General features: G+C 42.8%; 1 protein-coding gene and 2 pseudogenes across 1 annotated transcript in view; 2 read left to right on the top strand and 1 right to left on the bottom strand.

Moving 5' to 3' along the window:
- Positions 1 to 8,088, bottom strand: part of KCNG3 (potassium voltage-gated channel modifier subfamily G member 3) — a 47,541-nt gene extending 39,453 nt beyond the window's left edge. Inside the window, exon 1 of the mRNA XM_037807642.1 lies at positions 7,314 to 8,088. Within this exon, the coding sequence (XP_037663570.1) occupies positions 7,314 to 7,978 (665 nt within the window). The 5' untranslated portion in view covers positions 7,979 to 8,088. The remainder of the gene's footprint in view (positions 1 to 7,313) is intronic.
- LOC119512768 lies at positions 355 to 1,161 on the top strand (annotated as a pseudogene).
- Positions 1,827 to 2,615, top strand: LOC119512767 (annotated as a pseudogene).
- Positions 8,089 to 14,574: the final 6,486 nt, after the last annotated feature.

The raw sequence follows: 14,574 nt of genomic DNA, 5'->3' as shown, positions 1-14,574 counted from the left end.
ATGATTATGTAATTTTCTCAAAGAATAGATACAAAAGTACAGCTATTATCCTCTGGGCAATTGTGATTTTTTAATGGGGTCATAGATTATAGAACAAAATATTTATAACTCATATCATAAAGAAACGGTTAATTTCTTGTATATATTTTTAAAACCTTCAAAGTAAGAAGTTCATTGAGACAATAGGCAAAAGATATAAGTAGTTCACAGAAAAGAAAGTATGATTCCTAAATATCTTTAAAGATGCACAATATTACTCAAAATAAGACAAATACAAATTAAAACTCACAGATATCATTTTTCACCTTTCAACTTGGTAAAGATCAAAAAGTATGCTAAAATACTTTGTAGAGTATGAAGAAATATGCTCTCCCATACTTTGCTGGCGGGATTCTAAGTTGGTATGAACTTTTTGGAGAGCAATTTGGAATTATCTGTGAAAATCACAAGTGCAGGAGAGGGGCTGCACAGAGTGACCATGGAGGGTCAGCATTGGAGCCCAATCCTGTGGTCACCAACTAGTTTCTCAAACAATTGGGTCTAAATCCTGACTGCTAATGCATATGAAGTGGATCCTGAACTCCTCAGGATAGTACCAAGTCCAATCTATGCAGTTGTTACTTCTCTTCCCTATTACAGAAAAGTATGAAGTATGCAGAACAGAAGAAGAGACAAAAACAAACAAAAAAAACCAAACTCATAGACTATTATACCATCAGCATATTTCATGAAGCAAACATTCAACCATGCCTCAAGAACAACTGAACTGATCCATGCTATTGCTAACAATAATGACAAAATGTGGTTTGAACTGCAATCAACCTTGAAAGAATTCCTGGAGGGGTCTGTGTCAACTAGCCCTGATGAGAGAGTCCAATACCTGGAGAACTATGGTCTGTTCTAGTTACTCACAAGTCCAGAGCCCATGAAGGTCACACTGAGGCACCAAAGATAGATGAAAAAGTAGATCTTCATTTTATTGCATTAGTTCATGGAAATTGAAATCTCCATGAATTAGATGGATTGAAACCATTTCCACTTAACCATGGGAAAACTAGTGATGAAATTTTATTAGCAGATGCAATAAAAGTTTGCAAGAAGTTTATGGACCATGACCCAGAGGAATTAAGATTTAACATGGCTGCTCTTTCTGCAGCATAGCTTGTCAATGATGGAAACACCAAAATTTTTAATATTTTCATTAACTTGACTGCTTAAACTTTATGTAAATTAAACTTTGACTTAAAAAAAATTAAAGAGCACACACCCTTTGACTCAATGATTTTTAACTTCCAGGAATGAATGCTATGGATATACTTGCATAAAAAGCAAAATAATGTATATACAAGGTTCTTCACTATAGTATTTCCCATAGACAAGAAACAACCCAAAGGTCCAGTAATATAGGAAAACCATACAATGGAATACTATGCAGTGGCATAAAAATTACACAGGCAGCTCTTTATAGATTCTATATGGAACCATCTCAGTGATGTGTTGGTTAGTTAAAAAAGCAAGTTTCAGGGAAGTGTGCATTGCACTGTTTATGTTTTGTTTTGCAAATATTTATGGATATGCATAGACTATCTCTGAAATGAGACACAAAACACTAGTATATGTCTCACCACAACTTAAAATTAATTAACTAATTATTTAAAAATACCAGTAACTGTGGTCACATCTTGGAGAAGAACTGGGTGGTTAGGAAACAGAGAAAGGCTAACTTGTAAAGCTTTTGGATTTTGAACTTACTTGATTATTTACCATCCAAAGCAAATCAACTTAAAAAGATCATCTTCATACTCAAAAAGTTTTAAAAATTTGGAATGCCTCTCAAGATTTCTTCCAAAATTTCAGTGGTTAATGAGAAAGTACCACATCTTACTGGTACTCCTTTTGCACAATAAGTGTTTGATAAATAGCAGTCCCTTGATTTCCCAGGCGAGTTCCACCATCTGCACTACCTGTCCGAGGAGGGTTACCCTTTCCCTCCTGCCTCTCCTGTGGATCCAGTTGCAAAAATCAAAGTGGATGACTGTGGAAGGCCTAAGGGATGCTTTCCATAAAACAAACCAGACAGTAATGCAGAGACCCGTGACTGCTTCCTTAGCTACCGGGTGACAGGGGTGGTGTGGAATTTGAGCTGAGTGCAGACACCAGATGGTTGGGGAGCAGGTGAATTCTCTTCGGAAAAGAAAATGGGTGGTGACGATGTCATGGCTGTGTCCACAATGACAACGGCAGGGTCCACAAGCAGGTCTTCTATAAGAGAGGCCAGAGGGCCAAAGAGTTTCAGAGAATCCTGCCAGGGATGTAGAAGGAATCTTTGAGAACTGTGTCACCTGCAGATTTAAATGCCCTGTGAATGTTCCTAGAGAGGAAACAATTGTTGATCTGCATTTGAGCTGGTATTATCCCTTTGCTTGGGGTGGGGCCATTCAGGAGTCTATCACTGGACATGCTATAAACTCACCACTGGCTTCAGAGTGTGTTGTCAGTACTTAGAACTATGAAGACATTTTTATGCCATCAGCTGCCTATCAGACAGCTCCTCTATGTTTTGTTTGCTTCTCCTTGTTGCTCTGACCTTCAGCTTACCGATGAGAACCCCTTAACTACATGTGCAAAGCCAAGAGATTAAGTGGATTGGAAAATCTCTACTATAAATATATTTTTAAAGAAAATTCAGTGTAATTTTAGCTCCTATGAAATTTTTTTTTTTTTAAAGAGTAACATTTGATTTCGGCTTTTTAGAAGAAAGAGCAAGTTTCTTTTCTAGTCAAAGATGTTTGTTTAATAATGACCCCATATTTTTGGAAAGTACTTGAGACTTTTCAAAGCACTTTCAAATACATCTTCTTATTGGAGCATCACAATTTCTCTGAGTCAGCTTGATGAAAACTATTATTGCTGTTTTACTGAATGGGATTTGAGACCCAGAAAGCAGCCTTTTCATGACCCACACACCAAGTAGCCTGTACCACTTGGCCAAATAAGACATAACAAGGCATAACCAGTCTCCAAACAACCTTTACTCTCCTACAGCACAGGCGAGCTACTATGAATGCTACTAGAGAGAACTTCAGTGGATGTCACTAGTTCACAGTGAGCCCTTTAAGGAGGAGAACATTCAAATTCTCATAAAACCTAAGGCTTTCGGATATTTATACAACTGTTGGGGAGAAGGGGGAGATTATAATAATTGAAAATGGCTCCTATCTATTTGAAATTTCTTCTCAGTTAGTGAGTAGATGGGAGAAAACATTTTTTATTGATGTTTGGAAAGGTTAGAAATGGAACTGTGAGTGTTCCTGAAGTGAAATTATGTTGATGAGGAAACATCATATCTACTGGAGTAGTCAGGAAAGGCTTCAAAAGAGAAATAAAATCTGAGTTGGGTCTGACAGATGATCCAATTTCAACAAAGAAGGGACTGCACCATGGTTCAGGGATAAATGAGCAGGCCAGTCTGGGAGATCGGAGCCTGCAGATGGCAGGGAGTACCCCTGGCTTCTGGAAGTCCTCCATCAGTCCCCAACACCTGTATCCTTCCTGAAGCCATGGATTAATTTTGATTCTTACTAATATCTCCCAGCGTTGTCACATCTTCTCCATTCTCGTGACCACAAAGTAATCCAAGCTCCAATTCCCTCCCTCTAGAAAGATCTCCAAACTCATCCTCCTGTTTCCAGTCTCCCCCGCATCCAATTCATGGTACATATATTACCACTTTCACTACTTTATATGCAAAACCCACTCACCCCAAACTCTACAAAACCGCCAAAGGCTAACCACTGCCTACAAAATAAAATGATTCTCCCTCGCATTTGAGGCCTTCCACCATCTGTTCTCTATCCACCTCTCATTTCATCACTGAACTCACATTCCCTAAACATAATAGATACACTGCATGCCTATGTCCATGTTGTTCCTCTTACCTGGAAAATTCTCCATATTTTTTTTGCAGGGGGGTGGGGCACACATAGCTGTGCAGGTTGGCAGCCCCTGCCAGTTTTGGGCAGTGCACAACCTCTACAACCTTTCAATGATGGCTTGTTGCCATCCTCCCTCACCTTGAATGCTTACCCAGAACAATTCAATTCTCAGTGATCAATTGTGCCTCTAATTCCCACAGCACCCGCTTGACATCTTTCTTTACCAAAACAAAAAAGGTTACAATATTTGATACACAGACAGTGCCTTGAACATGGCAGATACTCAAAAGATGCTTGTAAATCCTGATGGAATAAGTCAAGAAAGGGAGGTTAGGGTGAAACTGTAAAAAGCCTTAAAGGCCAAGAAAGGAGTTTCCATGACTTTATTCAGTAGATGCCAAATAAGGTCAAATGATCAAAACGATGTTTTAGAAAGACTAACTTCAGCAACCTCAAGCAGACAGTGTTTCAGAGACTATACCAATAGGAAGTCCAGCTAATAGGCTACTCAAAGTGCCAGCTTTGGTGCCCTCTCTACTGCAGGGGGCCTGTGGGGGCTTCTTCAAGAATATGCAGCATGCTGGGTCATTCAGCCATTCTTTAGCTATCTATTTGGGATTACAGATACTGGTTTTCACATACCTACAATTAAGGAGTGAAGTCTTAAATTAAATTGTGCCATTAAACCAAGAAAAACATACTTTTGCTAAGATATCTGAGTATCTAAGTAAACAGTTTTGACTTGAATAACTATAAACATACATAAAATACACACACACACAAATTAAGCATTACTTTTATCCTCCCCCTCATGTCTTTTGTATCTCCCTCTTTTCCAACTCTCTTCCCTTGTTGGTTTTTTCTCTTCCTTCCATTCCCTAAAATTACTATTCTCTTTAATTTCTTTCCAAACGCTTTTAACGTTAATGATCTCCAGACTGCCCCACTTCTCCCCAAACTCCCTCCCTCCTCATATACTGTTTTAGCCAACCCCCCTAAAAATCCATACCAATAATTCAAATCTCCTGTTCCCTTTGCTAATGCAGTTCCAACCTTCACTAACCTTAGAACTGTACAATGACAACTGAATCATTTCAAGGCCAGTCATTTGTGGCTCATTTCATATGGCCTTCTAAAAGAACCAAGGACATTTATGTATTTAGGTATATAAATTAATTGCATTGTACATCTGGTATACCAAATAAGTAATTCTTACCTGTAAATTGAAAATTCATTTAAAACCTAATACACTATGCTAAGATGAATTAATAAAAGGGTGGTATAGGAGGAAAATGCACCTAATGTAAACTATGCACTACAGTTAACAGTAATGTGTTAATATTCTTTCATCAGTTGTAAGAAAGGTATCACACTAAGGCAGTGTCAACTATAGGGGCATATGGAAATACTGTATTTTTATACGACTTTTCTGTAAACCTACAACTTCTCTAGTTAAAACAATAACAATAATTTTTAAAAACATTATGCTAAATGAAAGAAAAAGTTCATATTGGTAAGTTTTTAAAACTCCTTGAAATCAATCCCTGAACTATGATATTTCAGTGAGAAACTATAAGAGAGGAAACTATAAGAGATGAAATATCTCAATGAACCTGCTGAAAATTCCATATGTTTGGATGACTGCACAATTTTAAGGAGAAAATGTTAGATGTAAGCATAAAATCACATGGCTATTTGTTCTAAAAATGTTTCTTATGTCCCTTATTTCATCATCCACTACATGCCTATTTCTTTTAGGTTCTATGGAAACTGTCTAAAATTTTTTAATTAAAAACATCTAATTAAAAAAAAAAAAACTTAATACACTAAGTAAATGAGTTTCCTAATGAATTTCCTTTCAGAGAGGTATCTTGGATTTCATTCCAAGATGGCATATCAGTAATAGGCTCCATGGTAACTATATTTACTTCTTAGATTTATACAAAAATCTTTATTCCCAAAGGAAGAATGCTATGTGGAAGTAATCCACTGTAGTACCAGGGCATATAGCACCATCCCTAACAAGCACATACCTAACAGGAAAGATAACAGGATGCAATCTTGAGTGTAAAAGAATGAAGGAAGGGGTATCTTCAAAGAGTATCAAACAAAGGTTAAAATAGAGCAGATTATCCAATTCGGTTTTTGTCCCCAAGAAGGCTGTCTTCCTGGACTCCCTTGAAAATCCAACTTGACTCTGCTTATTCCTCTCACCAGATAAGCAAAATAAATTCACTAGCCCTAAAAACAGAAACATGGTATCATCATTGAAAGGTAAGCACTGTCTCAGGCAAGATTAAAATATTTTCCTTTCATTCTAGTAGAGTGGAAAGAAACAACAGAAACTACCTGCATACCATTTGTGGATTTGGGGCAGTTTACATCTTTCTCCTTTTCCAAAATAAGAGGTTTTTCCCTCCCCGTATGAAAGACGCCTCTGAAGCCAACAGTGTGATGTTCGGTACCAAACGATGGACATATGCTTTACTAACTCCATATTTCATAGGAAAAGAAGGGAGCAAAGGACACACACATCCATTATTAGAGTCTATTGCTAAATTAATCTCTTTAATAATATTACAATTCCATTTTAGCACAATTATGCCCTGTGGCTGTGTGGGCAGTGTGTAACAGACCAGTCTCACCATAACAAGACTTCAGCTCTTCAAACACCACCAAAAATAGGCAAACAATTCAAACAGCTGTTAGCTCAAGGTTAGATTGTTGAATAAGAACAATAAAAGTTTAGAGAAATCAAATTAGCCGGTTGCTATTTGCTCAAAAGTACACTACACAGTAGCACAACATCATGAATGTAACGAACACCACTGAATTATATATCTGAATGTGGTTAAAAGGGGAAATTTTAGGGTGTATATATGTTACCAGCATAAAAATAAAATAAAAACCATAGGACTGTACAACACAGTGAACCCTAATGTAAACTACGGACCATATTCAATAATATAATTACAATATTGTTGTTTCATCAATTTTAACAAAGGTACCGCAAAGTGCAAAGTGTCAAAAATAGAGAAAACTGTGTAGTGGGAGGGAGGGGATTTGGGAACTATATTTTCTGCATGATTTTTCTGTAAACCTACAACTCTAATAAAGAAAAAAAGTAAACTACAAAGATGGAATATTTGTCTCCCTCTATCCGCCCCTCCCTAGGCCTAGACATTTCGCACTGACCTACACCTGACTTGTCCCGGGGAATGGGGGTGGAGAATGGGGAGCTACCCGTCCCTCAGCCGGCCGCGACTCCCCAGTCAGGTTCGGCCTCCAGGAGTCAGACAGGACGGAGATGGGACGCACGGATCGGACGGACAAACGCGACAAGACGGACGGGACGGGCAAAGAAGCAGTGCGTCCTACCCGGAAGGCTCCCTCCCAGGGCCGGCGGAGTACCTGCTCCGGTCATCCAGGCTGCGGTTGTCTGCGGCCGCAGCGCGCCAGTCGGGCAGCGTGCTGGCGCACAGCACCACCATGGACACGATCACGAACACCACCGACACGCTGGCCAGGATCTGCGCGGCCAGCGACGACGTAGGCTCCTCGAAGGTCCGCCGCATGCGCTCCAGCCAGCGCTTGGAGGGGGCTACCTCGGAGCCCCCCGGCCGCGCCTCGTCGCGGCCCAGCACGCCCGGCTCGTCGGCCGAGTAGAAGGTGTAGGTGTCGGACATGCGGTCGTCGAGGCGGCGCTGGCAGCAGTACTCGAGGTGCGCGCCCTCCAGGCCCCAGTAGATCATCTCGTTGTAGAAGGAGAGCTCGCACATCCGCGGCGCGAAGCGCAGCTTGCCGTGGCCGCGCACGTAGAGGAGGATGAAGCCGAAGGCCTCCGAGTGCCGGTCGAAGAAGTACTCGTTGCGCTCGCGGTCGTAGTCGTCGCACACCTCGAGCACGTCGCGCTCGGAGCGGCAGCCGTGCAGCCGGCTCACCCGGCGCAGCGGGAAGTCCTTCAGCAGCTCTCTGGACAGCGAGTACCGGGCGCCGCCCACGTTCAGCACCACGGAGGTCGTCCCGCTGCGCCCGAAGGTCATGGTTGGCCACTGTGGGGCCCCTTGGCCCCAGGGCGCCGCCGCTGCCCCCCGGCCGCCGCGCGGGGCCTGCCTGCTGTTCGCTGACTGGGAAACGTGCCGTCGGGGCCCACGTGCCGTCAGGCTCCCTCTCCCTCGGGGCTTCGCTCCTGCCCTTCGCTGGCCCGGGAGCCCCTCCGGGCCCCAGCCTCCTCAGCAGCCCAGCCTCGCTGCTAGCAACGCGCTCTCCGCGCCGCGGTACCTGGGGGTGGCCGTGGAGTCCCCTCCAGCGCCAGCGCTGCGTCCCAATGGCCGGGAATAAGGCTGTGTCAGCGCCGCTGAGGGATGCCCCCTCCGAGGGCGGAATGCCCCCTCCAAGGCGGCGGCGCCGTCCGCCCTCAGGGGCGCGGACGCCAAGAGGAGGCGCGGGTGCAGGATGGCTCCCCCGGTTCCCGGCACTCCCTCCGGCCGCGGGTCTGCTGCCGCCCAGCCGCCGTCCAGAGGCGAGAGGCAAAGTGAGCGGGTTCGGAGGCGGCGAAGAGCCGGCTCCGGGAAGCGGGGGCGGGGCCTCCCCCGCGGTCCTCCCTCCTCGCCTCCCCGCGCCGCTCGGCTCACCTCCCTCCGCGCACCTCCCTCCTCTTCCCGCCCGCGCCCGCACCTCACCGGCTCGCTCGGGCTGGGATTCCCCGGCGCCCCGCCCTGGACCTCGGGCTCCCCGCCCCGTGACGCCGTCCTCCCGCTCCGCTCCCGCCCGCGGCCCGCAGCGTCCGGGAGGGGTCGGGCGGGGGCGGGGATGCCAGGAGCTGGGGGCCCCGGGTGGAGGGGGGAGAAAAGCTCCGCGGCCAAGGTGCCGGCTCCCGTGTCCCGCCCCGGCCCATCACTATGACCGGAGCAGCTCCCACATCCGAGCGCCCTTTAAACAACCCCAAAAGGGAAGCGACAGGAGAATAGGGATGGGCGCAGAGGTGATACCTGAGGTGCGGGGTTTAAGGGGCGAGGGCGGGGACAGACAACATTTGGCGAGCTTTTTCCAGAAACTATTCGGAACCCAGCTCATGTTCTAAAACCGCCCCAAAGAATTTCTCAGAGAAGCCACTTCAGCAGCCGCTTTTCTCGCCGACTTTCCTCTTTTCTCCGCGCGGGAGACCCACGTACCGCGTGCTCTGAGGGCGGACACACAACCCAACATCCAGCCTCAGTGCTGGCCGCCTGCCTGCCCTCCCGCGGAGAGGAGCGGCCCCTGCCCCGGCTTTGGGGGGCTCCAGTCCATAGAGGGCACGTTTACCTCGCGTGGACCCCCTTCCGTGATGAACGTCTGGGGAGAATCGCCGTGCCACTGGCAAGAACAGAATTTCTAGTTGCCTTCGTTTGCATCTTCCTAATGTCTTGATTTATTCCGTAAACCCCCGAGCCGGCTGCAGCTTTGGTCCTCGGAGCATGAAGACCCTTAAGGTTCCACAGAGCGAACTGCTCCGCGCTCTGGTCAATGCCCAGGAAGTGGGTTCCACTTGGCAAGGATTACTTTAAACTGTTAACAGCATGCACACGACATCCGATACCCGCAGCCCAGCCTGCGCCGTGCCCTCCCGAGGCGAAATAGGTGAGTTGTAAGGCAAACTATGTTAGCTGCAAAACAAATCCTGGCAAAAAAAAATAAGGGTGGAGTGGGATGGGATGCAGTCATCCGATCACAGTGTAATCTGGCTGGTTGCTGGGGTTTTATCTTGCCCGTTTTTCATAATTTTGTAGGATTGCCCTGTGCCCACTAGAGGTCACTATAAAGAGTAATTTTGCTCTGATTCTAGTGTGGATTCCAAGTGAGAAAGAAGGCACCTAAAAATTGCAGGGCTATCACAAAATAAAATCTCTCTGTTTTTTTTTTTTTTGTTTATTTGTGTGTTTGCTTGGCATGCCTGCCAGGTGTCTGGCTGTGCGTCCCTTCTTGCAAGATCATGAATAAATTCTTTTCTCCTCCAAAAAAAAAATCTCACTGGGTAGTTTCCCAAAGACAGAAAATCTCTGTAAATTTCTTTTTTTTCCCCTAGACTTGGAGAATTTATCTTAAAAGCCCTTAATATAGTAAAAAACAGGGGTTGTTTATTTGTTAAGTAGCAACTAAAACAAGGAAAACTTCCTGGAGGAAGTGAGTTTCAAAGCAGAATTGAAGGAAATGATGGTTGTGATTTGGCAGAAAGAAAGAGCAGTGCATTCCAAGTAGCACAATCTCAAAGATGTGGAAAATAAAGATCTGTTTAAAAAAAAAATTTAATACATTTGCCTGGCTGAAACAGTGGGAATCTCAACTGCGGAATTTAGATTTCACCCTGTAGGCAGTGGGATCCCTGAAGGTTATAATAGAAATGACTTGATGAAAGTTTTATTTCAGGAAGATTCCTTTGCCCTTTGAGTTGTTCTAAGGAGAAGTTCATTTCAGCAATCCAGGAATGAGAACCCAGCCCCAATGTCTGTATAGATGAGGAAGACCAGTTCCTTGGAAATAATGAAGTGGATCGTCTTACAGGGCATGAGAATAGAGAAAAGTTTGCAGGTGTTTGTGGATGTGAGCCAAGACATGAGTCTGGCTTCACACCAGTGGAAACCAATTTCTCAGGGAGTTGTTAAAAATACTTTCTGGAAGCATCACAAATAGTAGAACACAGAACAGCTCTTGTATCAGTTATTTGCCCCTCGTTACTGTATTTATTTCCTGTGCTTTCTATCTAAAATCCCTTTAAAGTCTGTTGATTGAATCAGTTGAAGAAATATCTCATTTTAAATTAAATTTGAGCTTAGAAAACAAATTAATTTGGTGGCAATATGATGTGTGCCTCCTAGGTATATTTTCATAAAATTTCTTAGAGAGAGAGATTTAAATTATTTCATTTGTTTCTACAGTATATTATTATTTGATTTTAATATCATCAACCACTTCTGCTGCAGCAATACCCAAATCATTTCCTTAAACAAAGAAAGCAGTAAGATGTAGAAATGATTGGCTTGTCTCAATATAATTTGGTTTAGAAAGCATTCTTAAGAGCATTTCTGTTCCTTTGTACTGTGAGAAGATGATATTGAGAGTTATTACATCTAAATTCTTTTCTGGATTCTGGAGGATATGTAGAGTCTTCATGTAAATCTTTAGAATGCATTAAAATCTGAAGGCATCAGGCAGACGTTTAGAGTTTGAAAGAACCTAAAGATTTTTCTAGTCTTGTTTTATCAACCCATTTTAGGGAAGAGTAACAACATTTCTGAGAGGTGGCTGGAACCTGCCCAAGGCTCACCAGCCAGCAGCATCAGGGTAGAGAGAAAGCGAGAACCAGGTCTTCTTGTTCCCAAACTTGCATAGCCCTACCTGAATTGCAGGCACATCCTTCTACCTGCTTGCTCTGTACTCCAGTTTCTTTCCTGCCTCCGCGAATCTTGTATAGCACCACCATTTCATCAAGCCTTTTCCCAGTTAAAAACCTACAAGGACTATAGAACTGAAGACTACAAATCATCCATAGAGAATAAAAATCCATGGATTTTTTTATAGGCGAACTTTCATATAGGAACTTTATTATGAACCTGACTTTACATACAAAGTTAGACAGAATGGCAATTACCTTTAAAATTAGCTCATTAAGAAGTTTGTCATATTATAGATATACACTATCCAATCTTCTAGAAAGTAACAGATAACAGATATTGCAACCCATCTTTGAACAGATACAGGAACACCATTACTGAAACTGGCTCCCAGACTAGGGAAAGGAGGAAGTAAGGAAGCATGCATTGTTGATGCAGTATTATTAGATGGTTGTTCCTTAACACTGCTAAAATTAGGTTCCTCCCTAGATTCAAATCCTGGCTGCACCACTTATTTGCTAAGTGACCTTGGGCAAGTTTCTTAACCTCTCTGGGTCTCAGTTTTCTCATCCAAAGAATACAAATACTGATACCTAAATCAAAGGAGGGATGTCAGGATTAAATGAGATGATGTGAAGGTTCTTTATAGCTTAGTGCATGGCACTGGAAAAATCTCACTTCATTTGTTTCTTTTAGCCCAAACACGCTGTACCCATTCCCATTCCTCAGTTCTAAATAAGTTCAAATTGGATAAATGAATTGATTCATCTAAAAATGTGACCAACCACAAATAAATAACCTGAAACACCAAAAATTCAGTGAAGAGTTGGGAGGGACCCTTGTACTACCGACTCTGGGTTGAACACACATTCCTCTCCCACTTTGTTCTGAACAACTGGATCTGTTCAAGGACTGAAGACCCTGCCCCACCCAGAAACTTTAGAAAGTGAAATACCCTGTGGGAACTACCACTCCACACAGCTTGTTTATCAATTCTGTCTGCTTCAAAAGCCCTTGCTCTGCTGTTAATTCAAATTTTGAGTGCCTGAGTTTGTCTTTACATCACATTCTTTGTCAACATCTGCGGGATCAAAATGGGCTTTAAATAAAAATGGGCTTTTACATAGAAATCTAACTTTCCAATTTCTCTAATTTTATATAAATGACAGACTTAGCCTACTATGCACAATTGCCCCTGTCGAAGGTAAAGCTGTATCTTTCAACAGGCTCTGAGGTTATCCCAAAGTCTCAGACAGTAGTTTCATTTAAAGTTTTCAAATGTTCAAGATTGAAGCAGGAAGCATGGCACAATAGCCATTATTGTATTGCCAGGCAACCATTCCCGATGCTATGGCTTTGATAAATGAGATGCCCTCAGAACCATCCACCACAGGGACCATCTTCTTAAACATGAGAAGCCACCATCCACAGCAATGTCCTTGTCTTTTTCTCTGCTCCAGGGCACTTTGTGCCCTGTGCAAGGAAGAGAAACATTAACTGCAAAACCTTGGGGTACTGACTTAGTTTGCTGGGGTGCTATGACAAATACCACACAATGGGTTGATTTAAAGTTCAGGAATTTATTGTATCCCAGTTTTAGAGGGTAGATGTCCAAAATTAAGGTCTCGACGGCCATGATTTCTCCCGAAGTCTGTAGCATTCTCTTCTTGGCTTACCACAATCCTTGGGGTTCCTTGGCTTGCATCACTGCCTCTGCCACATGGCGATCTGTCTTCTTGGTCTCTTCTTGTGACTTTCTCTGACTGCATCTGAATGTCCTCTGCCTTATAAAAACTGCAGTCATATGGAGTAAGGTCTGATTCAATTTGGACTCATCTAAATAGGATCTTAGAAGATTCTATTCTCAGATGAGTCCACACCATGACTCACCTTAACATATTCACAGATGCTGTTTACAAATGGACTGACAACCACAGGAACACAGATTAAGATGTGAACACATCTTTTGTGGGACTCATGATTCAACCACCAACAGATGCCATTGCAGAGCCTCCCCTCTTCTTTTATCTTCGCCTAAACCTTGCCGCTGTCCTGCTGCTGCATTGGAATGTCCCTTCTCTCCACTACTATTCTGTGTCCCTTGCTCCATACAACTACAAAGAGCCCTTTCTGTTGTGGCACCCCATGCTCAGCTCTCCACAACAATGCTTTTCTTGTGGTAATTGCTCTCATTATCACTCTAGTTTAATTGATAAGGAAATGAGGCTTCTCTACTTAGGTGACTTGCCCAAGGTCCCACAGCTAGCCAGTGAAATGCAAAACCCAGTTCTGAAATCTAAAATCCATGATGCCCTTAACGACACGGTTCTCCGTCCTACTGTGCTGGAGTACTGCCAACTCTTCTCCAACAAGTATCAAGCACCCCTGGGGAGAGAGGATTAAGTTAGGTGATACCAGAGGAGCAAAACGGACAATTCTAGAAAGTAGGTCATTCTACAAGACAACAAAAAGTCATTTTCATATCCTGAAATATTTCAGGATGAAATGATGTGATGTTTGATGTTTACTTCAAAATAATCAAGGACAGGAGCAAGTGGGTGGGGCTAAGATTGACCGTGAGTTGATAATTATCGAAGCTATGTGTTGAGGGTTCATTATATTAATCTCTCCACTTTTGTATATATTTGAAATTGTCCATAATAAAAAATTTAAAATAAAATTTTAAACCCTGAGCTTCCTTTAAGCTTTTTTAAAAATTTATTTTCTTTGAAATAATTTCAAACATAAAGGACAGTTGCAAAAATAATGCAAACCCCATAGAGAAAACTCTGACATACCCCTCACCCTGATATCCAGATCCACCAACTTTTAATATTTTGTCACGTTTGCCATATCATTCTATTTACCTATCCATCTATCTATATTTCTATTACTGTATTTTCTAAACATTTGAGAGTAGGTTGCATATATCAGGTAATACATCCACGTGCATTTCCTAAGAATGAAGATATTCATTTATTTAACCATCTTAAGTAGGGTTATTAAGTTCAAGAAATTTAACATTGATATAAATATTACAGTCTATACTCCAATTTCTTCATATATCCCAATTATGTCCTTTTGCATGTTTTCTCCATGATTAGATTAGATTAGGTTGGGATCATGTATTACCTTTCATTGTTACTGTTTCTTTAATCTCTCACTTAAAATTTTTTTTATTGTGGAAACACATATACAACATGAACTTTCCCAGCACAACCACCCCCAAGCATGCAATTCAGTGGGATTAATCACATTCACAATGTTGT

Source organism: Choloepus didactylus, chromosome 17 (genome assembly GCF_015220235.1).
Source record: "Choloepus didactylus isolate mChoDid1 chromosome 17, mChoDid1.pri, whole genome shotgun sequence".
In the NCBI taxonomy this organism is placed as follows: Eukaryota; Metazoa; Chordata; class Mammalia; order Pilosa; family Megalonychidae; genus Choloepus; species Choloepus didactylus.
The sequence above is the reverse complement of the archived record's forward strand: the minus strand, read 5'-3'. Positions and strand labels throughout refer to the sequence as shown.